The sequence below is a fragment of the Gymnodraco acuticeps genome, unplaced genomic scaffold, assembly GCF_902827175.1.
Source record: "Gymnodraco acuticeps unplaced genomic scaffold, fGymAcu1.1, whole genome shotgun sequence".
In the NCBI taxonomy this organism is placed as follows: Eukaryota; Metazoa; Chordata; class Actinopteri; order Perciformes; family Bathydraconidae; genus Gymnodraco; species Gymnodraco acuticeps.
The window spans coordinates 1,388,883-1,402,692 of record NW_022989803.1 but is presented as its reverse complement, the minus strand read 5'-3'; the positions used below and the strand labels follow the sequence as shown (position 1 = coordinate 1,402,692).

The 13,810-nt window shown below is 37.1% G+C and overlaps 1 protein-coding gene across 1 annotated transcript; it reads right to left on the bottom strand.

Moving 5' to 3' along the window:
- Positions 1 to 1,144: 1,144 nt before the first annotated feature.
- LOC117553339 (interferon-induced, double-stranded RNA-activated protein kinase-like) lies at positions 1,145 to 13,366 on the bottom strand. The gene is made up of 16 exons (XM_034227226.1): positions 13,072 to 13,366; positions 11,272 to 11,398; positions 10,996 to 11,150; positions 10,789 to 10,912; positions 10,559 to 10,626; positions 10,380 to 10,470; positions 9,462 to 9,493; positions 9,333 to 9,375; positions 9,177 to 9,253; positions 8,932 to 9,051; positions 8,669 to 8,803; positions 7,603 to 7,807; positions 7,372 to 7,515; positions 7,172 to 7,273; positions 5,060 to 5,122; positions 1,145 to 4,939 (listed from the first exon to the last, which is right to left on the bottom strand). The coding sequence occupies exons 1-16, from the start codon at positions 13,164 to 13,166 to the stop codon at positions 4,802 to 4,804; spliced, it is 1,719 nt and encodes a 572-aa protein (XP_034083117.1). The 5' UTR covers positions 13,167 to 13,366; the 3' UTR covers positions 1,145 to 4,801.
- Between the last annotated feature and the right edge of the window lie 444 nt (positions 13,367 to 13,810).

Genomic DNA, 13,810 nt, shown 5'->3' with positions numbered 1-13,810 from the left:
TTCAGAATTGTGTCGTTTGACAAAAGTTGTTGTAGTTTTTTGCAGAATGTACAATGTAGTTCATCTGTCCAGTGGAGTGCGCACACAGTGTCTCAGGGTGTGGGCAACACTTTTGACAAGGGACACCTCTTTCAAGGTATAGTGTTTATTTTCGGTCTATGGTCACACCATGTTTAATCAGAGATACACTGTTGCCATAGTCAGACAAAAATGTGCATGCTTACCCAGGGACGGGCTGGTGCTACCTGGCTGTTAGGTTAGGCACAGGTTAAGCAGGTTTGGGTAGTTTCCAGTAAATGTTTTGTGACACTTGTCACGTGTCACATATCAGCCAGATGAATTTGATATTAATGCTATCAAGTAAGCTAGACAGTCACAATCAGAAAACGTTATTGATCCAACAGGGTAAATTGGGCTAAATTGTTGTTTTGTTCCATTCTTGAATATACATTTATATAAAGAAATAAGTATTATTAAAGTTAGTGCATTGTATTACTAATGTAAAAATATTTAACAACAATACATACAGGATCGCTGTACTCTGTGTAGTGACAATTAAGGAATATAATGTAATCTGATCTAAAATGTGAAAACAGAGGTAAGAACTGAAGTGTTTGGCTCTGTCTTTGTTAGCAGGTTGTGACAAAGTCAAACTAACACACCTACCTGCAAATGACACTCCTGATATTACAATGATGAGTTGGTCGATATTACCATCTTATTGTGATTGGAATGCCTTTCTTTTTTAGCAGTCACAATCACCACTAATATTACAGTCATAGCAATAGCCATGTAGCCGCAGCCACAGAGGGCACACCCAATTTGGCTTTGGTTGAAGACAGTAGGAATTCTGCTTGTCTGACACACTTGAAGTAGTCACAGGACAACTTTGGCCAATCATACGGGATGGACATTTAAGTGACAAAACTGAGACACACAAGTGTCTCCTTAAGACATATCATGGGTAAAGAGAGCTTTCTGCTCATTTCTGCACAGCACTTTCCCTCTCTGCTAATACCTACCACAAAGCTGGATTACACCTGGCAGTGGTTGACCAGTTATACCTCCTATTATCTTAACCTTTACATGTTTATTCGAACTGATAATTAAAAAAAGTTGATTTAGAAAGAAAAATACTTACATATTGAGTGTAATTCCTTTATGTCAGAAATGCTATAACTAAGTACTTAAACATGGTTATGTTGAAGATTCAGCATTTTAAAGTCGTTATCATCAAATGTTTGAATTTTTCTGGAACAAGGGCACATTCCCTTATTCAGAGGTGATCAAATACCGGTACAGACTCATTTTAATGTAAACAAAGCATATCATAAGCAGAGGAATCCACGTCATGCAGCAGAGATTGTGCAACACTTTACAGAGGACTGATGACCATCAGACCCTTGTTGCCAACATTTTATTCAGACAAGTCATTAAAAGCAAAGGGTTTAATTTGACAACTTGAACCCAGACATGCAGCGTGGAATACATTGTTTCAATGAGTTGATAACTTGACCATGAATTAATTATTTGTTAAAAGTTAAAATTGCCGTATGTCAAATCAGACGGAGGTTCTTATTTATATCATATATTTGGTCGAAACATTATATATATATATATATATATATATATTTATTTATATATATATATATAAATATAAATATATATATATATATATAAATATATGATGATTAAAACCAAAAAATAAATGTTGTTTTATATTTTTGCAGAATAGATTTCCACCGGGAATTTTGTAATTTCCACCCACTAAAAATGTGTCAGAAAAGAAGCCCTTTTCAGCGTTCAGAATCTTAATAAATACAACTCCTAGAGCCTTAAAATTTGGTAGAAACACAGATAAAATGTTAACCACAAAATACAAATGGTTAAAAGGCACAAGCAGATGTCATATTTGTATTACTGGCCCTTGAAATAAAAAAAAGTGCATAATTGGTGCTTTTGGGGCCACAGGCAGTCCTCCTAAATTTACACATATGGACATTTTCATGCATTACAGTAATTGATTGATGTTATACCAAATTGCAGGGGCTCTAACATAAACATAATCTGACTTGTTGCAATTTGACATGTCAAAATTGTAATCTGTTGCCTTTTTGAGCAGCCTAAGGCCCTGTCCACACGGAGACGAAACGGGTGTTATCCGCTATAGTTCTTTATCGTATGGACGGTTCGTGCACACGAGGCCGTAACGGAACCGCGGAAATGTAGCCCTCAAACGATAACGCATCCCAAAGTGGGAAGGTCCACAACCATCAGCAACAAGTGGACATGGAGAACTACATGAACTACATGTTGCTAAAATGCAGTTCTCCTAGCTGCTAAATCCACCGCGGAGAATAACCAGAAGGGCAACCAGGCAACCATGCAGGAGGGGTCTTATTTGCTGCTTTTGGTGTATTTTGTGGCGGAAGTACAGCGCCACTTACAGGCCCGGCATATGTACTACAGCGTCTCCAGCAGTCTCGTGTGGACGGACACTTTTTTGATATCGACCTCAGTTCGTTTTCGTCTCCGTGTGGACGGGGCCTAAATGGTGATGTGGAATCATTCCTGCAACCCTGAAAATGTGTGTAAAAAAAGGTCTATAAGTGCGCATTCTGTGTGTAAAGTTTCAAGTTCCTTACATGTTGTCTTCACGTTTAAATTTAACAAGATGCGGCATCTATAAACCGAGTACCCATGTATATACCTGCATTTTGCAAGTGAGGGTGAGATTAATCCTACCTACAAGTAAAGACATACTCTCAAAATGTATCTCAATACACATATTTGCATAAAGGAAGTGCTCAAAAGCTACTTCCATGGAGCATGTAACATGTAGCATGTAAACATTTCAACACAACAACTCAATACAGTTACTTAGCACTGAAAAAAGTTCACCGGGACCTCGATGGTATGCCAGGTAGTTGATTGTGCTTAAAGCCTCCGTTTGCTCAATTTTAACATGTAGACTACATGGTAGACAATTGTTACTTAACGCACAAAATACCCACATAAAGACCCCTTTTCACACACATTTTCAAGGTTCTAGCAATGAATCCACATTACCAATCTTGCCACATCTCAACATTCTGATGTTAGAGCCCTTGAAATGTGTCACAACATTAATCCAACACTTTGTTTTTAGCAGGAAATATAGAGATGTCCATATATATATACTTTGGGGGTGCATACTGCCTGGGGACCCAAATCCACATATTTGGCTTTTTTCCAATTTCAAGGGCCTGTAATGAAATGTATGACATCTGCTTGTTCACTTTCATCATTTTGATCCAGTGTGTATAGTCTTTTTTATGCCTCTACCACATTTAAGGTTTTACGAGTTATGCCAAGGTTTAATTGAAGGTATTTAAGACCAAATATGTCCACCTGTCTAAGATGTGGTTCTTGGTAGGAATATGACTGAAGACCCAGGGGCCAAAAAACATATTTGACAAACAATGCTTTTTTTTGTCTCAAATGGCATAATATGCTACGATAATGACAGACGCCTCGGTGTATATATGTGAGGACCGATCCACTTCATGGTTGCCATGTATTTCTGTGGACCAGAGGGAGTGGAGTGCAGCGCGCGAGGTCCGTTGGATAAGCCGTTCTGTAGAAGCCGTAAAGTGCAAATAGACGCGCATCAAAATCCCCTCCACAGCACAACCATGTCTGCAAATGGCCACGATGGGTTGTCTCTATGGGGGTATATTTTCTTTTACAAAGTAGCAGGCCTGTCCTTCACCGGTATTACATTACCGGTGAGGGAAATGCGGATGTGTGTAGTGCCTCTAGTATTTATCTGTACCTTTACAGTATAAGTGCACAGGGCAGCCCTAAAAATACATCTCTTTGTTTGCCAGTCTGAACTGAACTTCGACTTCCCGCCTGCTTTTAACAAATCTGGGGCATACATATTTAATGTTTGAGCAAAATTTAAAATTTAAACAAAACCTTTGTCTGATAAGTCATAAAGCACTCACTGGAGAAAAATATTAATATGATTTTATCAGAATTCCATGAAAAGTTCAGCAGTTTTGAAAAAACAACTCTGCTTCATTATTCGAAATTAACCAGATGCCTTTAAATCCTAAGAGAAGCTCTTGTTAACTTGATAGTCCGATTTCATGGAAGCAAACATGCCTGGTAAATTTATTCCAGCACTGAGAAACCTATAGAAGACTTGAGATTAACAAAGGGGCAACTGCTTGACTGCCATCTACTAATTCCCCTCCCAGTCAACCCAAATGTTTTTCAGATGCATCCTCTTATATCTGTGAAGCAAGACTTAGTTCAACTGATCCTGGAGAAACTCTACAACATTTTTACAACAATATCTTCTATATTACTTAGAGACAAGTGTATCTCCATATGTAACATATCAAACACAAAATAAACTGTATTAAACCTAACAAGCAGGACATGTTTTCTCCCATGAAAAAGAGCCATGAAGAAAAGGAGAGCTTCTCTTAGGATTTTGAGATAACTTGTTGTTTTAGAAAACAGAGCAGAATAAATCTTGTCAATTAAAATACAGAGCTAATTGTTTTTCTCAAGTAAATGTATTGTACTTTGGTAGATTTTACACAGAATGACCCATTTCTGTGCGCCATTCCCAATCAATGATACATAATTATGAAACATTTGTCATATTAGTTCATGAAAACATCAGTCATTTAAACAGATACCCCTTTTAGGAAATGAAAACTCTCAGTGTTATGGAATATGATGCTGAATAGCCATGCATGTGATGACTGATGCTTTTGCCTGTTGTTTATTGATTTTCTTGAAATAATCAAAAAGTCTGACTGTTGAGGCACATATCTTTAAGACATGTCAATCTACGAGCGCACTCTTCAAAGTCTGTCTTTAGTTTACTTGCTTCAGGTCGGTGTTGGGGCTTCTCGCACAGCATTGACATGATGATTTTGCTCTGCAAAAAAAAAAGATTGTGATCTCCATCATTTACATGGATGCTGCCATTTCCCAAGAAGCTCCATATACTCAAAAAAATTGTTTTATGTGTCAAGCAAATCAAAGAAGGCTGGTGTACCTCCAGTGGAAAATGTTGTTGAAACCCTTGAGGTAACGTCTGGTCTCTGGCATCATCCCAAATCTAAAATTCATGTGATACAAAAAAGGGAGAAAAAAACGAACATGTTGTTAGTGTGTTAGAAATCGATAAGCTGCCCAACATTTCCCAGAAGGCGTCTTGAGATGTCACAGCCAGAAGAGCACTGGTGACCAAAATCCATTTGGCTGTTTCAACTTCAAGTTCCTGCTTTTGTGAATGCTGACTCACTGTCATGACTTACACTGAACAAATATATAAACGCAACACTTTTGTTTTTGCTCCCATTTTTCATGAGATGAACTCAAAGATCTAAAACATTTTCTATAAACACAAAATAACCATTTCTCTCAAATATTGTTCACAAATTTGAAAAAATCTGTGATAGTGAGCACTTCTCCTTTGCCGAGATAATCCATCCCACCTCACAGGTGTGGCATATCAAGATGCTGATTAGACAGCACAGCCCCACCTAGTGTCAGCAGAAAGTATTAAAATAATGATTACAACAAAATACAAAACATAAATTAAAATATATTTTAAGATCATGTTTAATCATCTGATTCGTCTGTACATTACTGTTTTAGTATGTGTTCTTCTAATTAGTGTCTACAGTGTGTGCCTATTGAGCTGTTTGTTTAGAGCCATGTGGGACAAAACCCGATCCTGCTCCTCCCTCTCACTGTCTAAGTGAACGGTGACTGTAAAAACTACACTGCGCATGCTCAGAGTATTTTCCTATTTAATGTGTGTGGCAAAAAATAATGACCATAGGGGCATAGAGCTGCCATCCCCACCATACGTCATCTCACATCATTCAGAGCTGATTGGCTGTAAGTACGTGTGCCGCGAAAAGTGTGGTGTGTGAAGAGCAGGTGAAGAGGAGGAGAGAGACGCGTCCTAAAACCAGGAAGTAAGCTGCGCATGGCTTCCCTCCACAAAAAAGCAATGAGATTTCTCCATAGGATTTTAGAAAATAGCTCAAAATAAGATCTGTGGGAAACGTAGCTGTTAGATAAATGTACGTTTTGTTCAGCCGGATAATATCCACATGTCTACCCTACTTTTATAATTTTCTAATCATAAATCCATCATTTAGATTTATGATAGACTTTTGAAACTACAAGAAGATAAGGAGGACTTTTACAAAAAAGTAATAGAGATTTTTGTCCAGAAGGATAGGCAAATGGACTTCATCTTCAAGTCAAGGTAAGACCACAATTTTATTGAAAATGGGATCTTACTAAGAGAGAACAATTAAATATTAAAATGATAAAATTACATTTTTTGGGTATCCTTCTGTTGAACTGTCTGTTTAAAATTAATTGAAGCATCAGACTAAAGAGGCTTTTGAAAATAATATTATATTTTGATTTAGGTCAAAATATAATATTTGTAAACCTGAAGAGTCAGTGCCAGTGCCTCACCAGCCATGAACCTCACTGCAGAAGGTTATAGACATCTAAGTTGTTTGTGCCCCACCACTTTTGTACATATAGAAACGCCACTGGAGGTGGGATGGATTATCTCGGCAAAGGAGAAGTGCTCACTATCACAGATTTTTTCAGATTTGTGAACAATATTTGAGAGAAATGGTTATTTTGTGTATATAGAAAATGTTTTAGATCTTTGAGTTCATCTCATGAAAAATGGGAGCAAAAACAAAAGTGTGTTATATTTTTGTTCAGTGTACTAAGACACTTGAAAATACAACAGAGCCATTGTTATTGTTATTATAGCATAGATTTATACCTTATATAACTGTACAAAACAGACTATATAACTTACATGCATTATTCAACTGTGTAATATTCACATCACTTTGGCATGTTTTGTAATTTGTACATAATTATTGTTGGTATAAGTTGTAGTACAATGTGCACATTTTTTATTTGACTCCTCTATGTTAATACATATATATTATTTTGTTGGTATTTTATTGTAAAATGGAGCAAATCTAATCCTAACCCTACCAATGACTGTTGAAATATGAATATCAATTGCATAACACCTATTTTCTATCAGTTAGCTAAATATTTGTATAATAAACAGTTAATATCAACTGGAACTCATTTAGGAATCTCAATAACTCACCGGTTTCCTTTCATCAAGTAAGATCTTCCAAAAGACTTCAAAAAAGATCAACCCCAAAGCAAATATGTCCACTTTTCGATCATAACTCGTGCGCCTGTGTTTCTGTTATAAATAAGAGCAAAATAATAATGTTAGTTAGCTCGACAGCATCATTAGTGGTTCAAATCTGCATACATGTTTAATAACACAGAACATCTCACCTGCTCTGGAGCCATGTATCCCGGGGTTCCTTTGTACACCATTCTCTCCCTCAGGTTGTCAGCATCGTCGTCGTTCTCATCCGTGACCAGACCAAAGTCTCCGATCTTCACTTCTCTATTTTGCCCAAACATGATGTTGGCAGGCTAACCATGGAAAATACAAAAACAAACCTGTAGCTTCATGATCGACGTGGTGTACTAAACAATTTTTTTTTCTTCACTTTCTCTCACCTTCAGGTCCCTGTGTATGAGCATCTTGGAGTGAATGTACTCGACTCCGCTGACTATTTGCTGAGCAATACTTAGACCCTCTTCTCTTCTCTTGGAGTCTCGCAGTGATTTCTTCACATTCTGAACATTCTTCTGGTCTATCCACACTCTGAGTGTAGTGTCACACAACTCCATCTGAATATAAAAGAACTTATTACCGGTTGACCTAGAAAAAGAGAAAAAACTGGTTTCTTAAAGAGGCCCTTTTAGCTTTTTTGAGTTTTCCCTTTTCCTGTAGTGTGTTATATAGGTATGTGTGCAAGTAAACTCCACAGGGAGTTTCTCTCCCACACACTCCCCCCCTCTGCCTGAAACGCCTCCATCGTACCCCTTTGTTTACTTCAGTAACATAGTGACTACACAATGTAACACTCGCTTCTATTGGCCAAGTCTTTCATTGTGCTTGATAGGCGAAGGGGCGTGACATCTCTAAGCGGTTGACCAATCACAACAGATCCGGCCAGCTAACCAATCAGAGCAGACTGGGCTCTGGTTTCAGACAGAGGGTGAAAAGCAGCACAACCAGTATGAGAAAAATAAAGAGCTATTTGAACATTAAAGCATGAAAACATGTCGCAGTAGAGACACAAAATACTAATTTGAAAATGAGCAGAATATGGCCTCTTTAAATATAACTATGCTCAAATGTGTTTGTCAATTATTTTAATGAATAACACGAGATGATGACAAGAGGACACCGATGTCATCTAACACCAACTGTGACGATTGACATGCACTATCAAGTTTGAGATTTTGATTCAGAAAATGTAATTTAGTTTAGTATAATCTGATTACTAAAAAGGTAATTTGACACAGAAAAAAAAAACATGACTCCTTAAAAGATGGCTGACAAAATAAAAGAGGAAACATTCATTGACCAGTATTGAAGTCAAACGTAATACAATGTTGTTGACTGAAACTATATATGATACAAATGACTTAAACTTTAGTTTAAGACCAAGCCTAGATCTAAATCTGCCAGAGTGAACACTTAAGTAAAGATATTTATAAACTGCGTGTGGCTTACTGTGAGGAACTGCCACTGTCATCTTTGCTGTCCCATTGGTATCCTGAATCCTCCAACCAACAGGTGTAGTATCGCACGATGTTGCTGTGATGGAGGTCTGACAATGCTGTCACTTCTCCTAGAACTTTTTTGATCCTGATGAGAACAAGAACATGGATCAGTTAATGAAACATACCTTTGATTATGCAAAAAAAAAAATGTAAAGGAACACAGCGCTCATTTAAAACGGAAACAAAAGGAAGCATCTTTCATACGTTACTTACTCTTTGCAAGGGACAATCTTTATAGCATAATCCTTCCTTAGCAGTTTTTGTTGTGCCTTATAAACACGACCGAAGCTTCCGCTGCCGAGGCGCACAATGGAGTCAAAATCAGATGTGAACCTGTTGAGGGAAAAATTGTGACAAAACAAAATAAATATACATACAGATACAGAAGGTAAAGGCCACAGCAGTGTAAATATGATACTATGCTACGATTAGGATGAAACATTTTTTCTTTTCCATACCTTGAATTCACTGACTGCTTTGTAGTTTCCTTACTTGGACTACTTCCTGTCTTCTTGTCATTGAAATTGATCACATCCTTTATAAATGATATAAGGACAGTTAAAAAGACAGACAAAAAACAACAAACAAATCCAGCACGATTGATATTTTCTTACATCTTTGCTGTTTCTGGGGGAATTTTTGAAATTTGCTGCAATTCTAGCAAAAAAAAGAACAATCAGAAATAACATCAGGTGAAATATGATGTACTGTGGCTTTAGCGTGAACCGGAGAAGATGCTTTACCTTATTTTTGGCTTCACGTCTGGACTTTGAATCTTTTCAAAAAGAAATAAAACACAGCCAATTATACTTGAGGGTATATATATATATATATATATAAGAAGAAGAAGAGGAATTGGGAGGGATGAAACCCTCTTTAATGGTCACACATGCAGAGCGCACAGCACACACAGTGAAATGTGTTCTCTGCTTTTAACCCATCCTAGTACCAGGAGTCTAGTACTAGGAGCAGTGCGCAGCTATTGTACAGCGCCCGGGGAGCAATGGGAGTGGGGGGGATTGTCCGGTGCCTTGCTCAAGGGATATATGCAAAATCCATTACTTAATGTCCTAAAGAAGTCTGTATTTACTACTCAGATTTCAATGCTGTGAACTACACTAATATGGCAGCAATTATTGGCACACTCTTGGTTTTGCTAACTTGTAAATGTCCCCTCTGTGGGACTAATAAAGGTATTATGATTCTGATTTGCTCACACCAAAAATGTGTAACCCTAAAAAGCATCCTCCTAATTGATTAAGTCACTTGCTGCTATTTTTCCAATAGCAGAAGGCAATTAAATACATGACCAGTTACGTAAAACATTAAAGGTTAATAATCCAACCTTTGTAATAGACTGAGCAGTACCAACTGAAGAAGTATCAGAATCAGAATACCTTTATTTGTCCAGCAGAGGGGACATTTACATTTGTTACAGCAGAAAGAGCCAAAGAAAGCTTAATGTTAACTAAGAAGCATGCATAAAAAAAAAATTAAAGATACAACATTTTAAAATATGACACAATACACATCCTGTAACAGTTCTGAAGATATAGCAGCCAGGTATATATTGCACAGTTATTAACGGCATGTATATATTGTACATCATTTGTATTTCAATGTATGAAAGCATTAAGAGGATAGCACAGGAAATAACAGACCTTGTCCTCAGGAAGATTGGATGAATTTGAGAAAACAGCTGAGTCAGTTGAAGTCTTGGGCAGACTTTTATGTTTGGGATTAAGGAACTCCCTTGGAGAATAAAGATGTGAGACATTATAGTAAAATATTCTTAACATGGAATGTTAACATATGGCGTAATCCTTAGTCGGTGCCTTACAGTGGGCTCGGTGGCGTGGACACCCTGGCAAGCGCCCCGTCATCAGACGCAGCTGAGCACAAAGATGCCTAAAAAACACAGAGGAACACAAAGTAATGAACATGCCTTTCCTTCCTCTTAGCTTAAGCCTTAATGCACCACAATATTTCTCCCCTCTAGACTTGAAAACAACATAATTTGTTATAGGCTTTTCATTAAGCCTGGAGAAACTAGTGAGTATTACTACTTACCTCCGTAGTTTTACTGCAACATATCTCATGATATGCAAGCTTGGCTGCTTCCTCTTTAGCTTCTTTTTTCGTTCTCCCAGTGGCAGTTGGATACTCTTTATCACCAACGATGAAGCAACAGCATCTAATATCAGAAAAAGAACGTATTGATTGCTTTTTCAAACTGTGACAAAATAGCTGGAAAGCTGAGAAAATTAAGAGACTTACGGAGCAGCATTATTTTGTCCCAGTCTTGTTGACTCCGATACCCTTATAATACGCCGTTTCTTTTGACCATATTCATTTAGCCAACTTATATAGTTGGGCTGAGTGAAACTTGATTGTAGAACTGGTGCAGTAGAAGCTTCAGCTACCTTCTCGGTCTGTCAAGAAAATAAGAAATATACATAAAGAAGATATGAAGATAGTGATTTGGTCTAATATACTTTGAAATACAAATACTCACACATGCAGTATGTCAATAAAGAGGTAAAATAATCTTACAGGGTCAGGTGGTTTCTCCAACAAGCACCTCAGGGCATGTGTAGCTGCGTTTTGTTTGGCTTCCTTCTTGTTATTTCCCACACCATCAGGATACACATTACCATTCACGATTGCTCTGACTGTAAACCTGAGAAGAAATGGTAAAACTTTGTTGAAATGCAAGATGATGATGATAATGTGATGTGATGGGGGTTGTGTTACAAAGACATGAATCTGCATTTACTTAACATCTCCACAGTTGAAGTTATAAACGTAAATTGTTGGACCTCTTAGGCCCTCATCGGTAAACTATGCAACTGCCACTGTTGGGGGTAGTTGCTGATGAGATGTCAAAGTTTATAGGTTGTGAATGTGACCCAGAAGATATGTATGTCATGATGATCCACTTATTTTACATATTTGTGTTATTTTGTATGTTTACAGAGAAACCCATATAAGTATAAGTAATTAGTCAATATTTACGATAATATAAACTACGTTTTATCTCAGAGACTGTATGAAAATAGTTCATAAAAATATAACTTTAATATATGTTGCATGATTCAAACAGCAAGGCATCTCAAAATGATTTAAATGCAAATCAAAAGATTAAGAATTGTAGCTGTCATCAAGATTTTGTAAACTACAATGCAATTTGAAAATTGTAATTTTATGATGTAAATACCACACATATTGGTAAAGAAACAGTACATTTTTTTTTAATGATGTTGTTAAATACCTTAAAGAAATGATATGCCTGTATGTAAGATACACAGATATATTATAAAAAGACAATGAAAAATAAGCATCAGTAAATGTGGAACCTGTAGACTAAGTACCTTAAGTGCAATGTTGAGATACTTTTACTCCACTACAATTCAGAGGTAAATTATGTACTTTGACTCCACTACATTTATTTAATAGATGTAGTTACTTACGCAGATTTGTATTAAAGATGTGAAATATAATCAACACTTAAATAACACTTTAGCTACACCTGGAGTAAATTCACAAGCTGCCCTGCAGTATCCAAAGTCATTAAAACTAGCTGCACCTTTACCAGCTTTGATAAACCATTTAATGCATCAATTATTATAATCAAAACACATCATACAGTATATATTATTCTGAAATGGGCCAAACCGCATAATGAGTACTTATATTAATATTTTGATCCTAATACTTTTGTACTTTTATCTTGATTGCAGGACGTTTACTTGTAACAGAATATTCCTACACTGTGGTTCTTCTACTTTTACTTAAAGTACAATATTTTAGTACTTCTTCCACCTCTGCACGTGTAGGGATAGGTACTCGTGCACACTAAGCCCTTGTCAAAAATGAATGAAATCACTGCCAGCAAGTGAGCTTGTGCCTTTTAACGTTATGTTTTAAAACTAAATGCCTCAAATTGATGGGGGCGTCTGTAAACATGCAAAAACAAGGACATACTGGTATAAATAATTGTCTGTGCCACAGAGGATATGTATTTGCCCCCTGTGCAGTCCGTGCCAACCCTTACTGCGCTAATCGTTCTCCCCTACTCTAAACTATAACCAACGACACTCCTACACTACAACGAACTAATATGAACTTCTAATAAACAAACTGAAACTGATATAACAATGTAGGCCTATACCGTTTCTGCTATAACTAGGCGCCCATGCCTAGACCAATTTCCTTATCTTCTACAAACAAACACCATGTGAAAATACTCTCAACACATACGATAGGAGTGTGTCAGGCTAATAAAGTCTCAGTAACTTAGAATCCTGCATGCATGTTAAAAGATGGCGAATCATCATTATGAATGCAACTCACGTTTTAATGTGATCCGGGCCAACAGATCCAACGTCCTCATACCTCAGCGACAACCGCTCCCTCTGAGCATACTCGTTTAGCTTAGCTACGTCCATTATGCATATCCCTACAGTCGGAATGTCATTTCAAAGTGCAACATTCACGATATTAGCTATTAGCTATTAGCTAATGTTTCAGTTTTCATCTCAACTGTACTGCCCCGTGTTCTACGTAGCTCGATTCCGCCTGACCGAATTAAGTTTCGTTTTCTCGGTAAACGACAACGTCACACATCGTGGCAGCCTGCAAACAGGAACCAATTGAAAGCTATATCCGTGAAACAGTTGTATGCTATACAGTTTAAGGTTATATAATAACCCTGGGAGGTTTATGGGAAAAGTTTAAGTAGTGGAACGTGATGTTTTTGTTTTAATAGCAATTAGGTAGACCACTGTCATAATGTTTTCTTTTCGGCTTTCTACGATATTATATATAATTTGTCTTGATTTTTTAAACGTTTGTTATGTTTTGTTGTTGAAACGTTTGTAGCTTTAATAAGATATGTGCCTACATTGACAAAACGCTGTAAGCATTCAAAAACTACAGATCCCAAGAAGGTTTAGGTAAGAGCCAAGTGCTAAGATTCATGGGAGCTGGAGTTGGTAGTTTTTTTTTTAATCGTTGAAGAGGGTTTTTACCCAGCAAATATAGGACCTATACACTCACAACTAATGGTCACACACACAAAGGCACAATTATA

Coding starts and splice junctions, on each gene's coding strand:
- LOC117553339 (XM_034227226.1), bottom strand. CDS start 13,166: ATGGACGTAGCTAAGCTAAACGAGTATGCTCAGAGGGAGCGGTTGTCG. Junction 10,627..10,788: donor GTTGCAGTAAAACTACGGAG/GTAAGTAGTAAT, acceptor TGTGTTTTTTAG/GCATCTTTGTGCTCAGCTGC. Junction 7,274..7,371: donor GATACATGGCTCCAGAGCAG/GTGAGATGTTCT, acceptor TATTTATAACAG/AAACACAGGCGCACGAGTTA.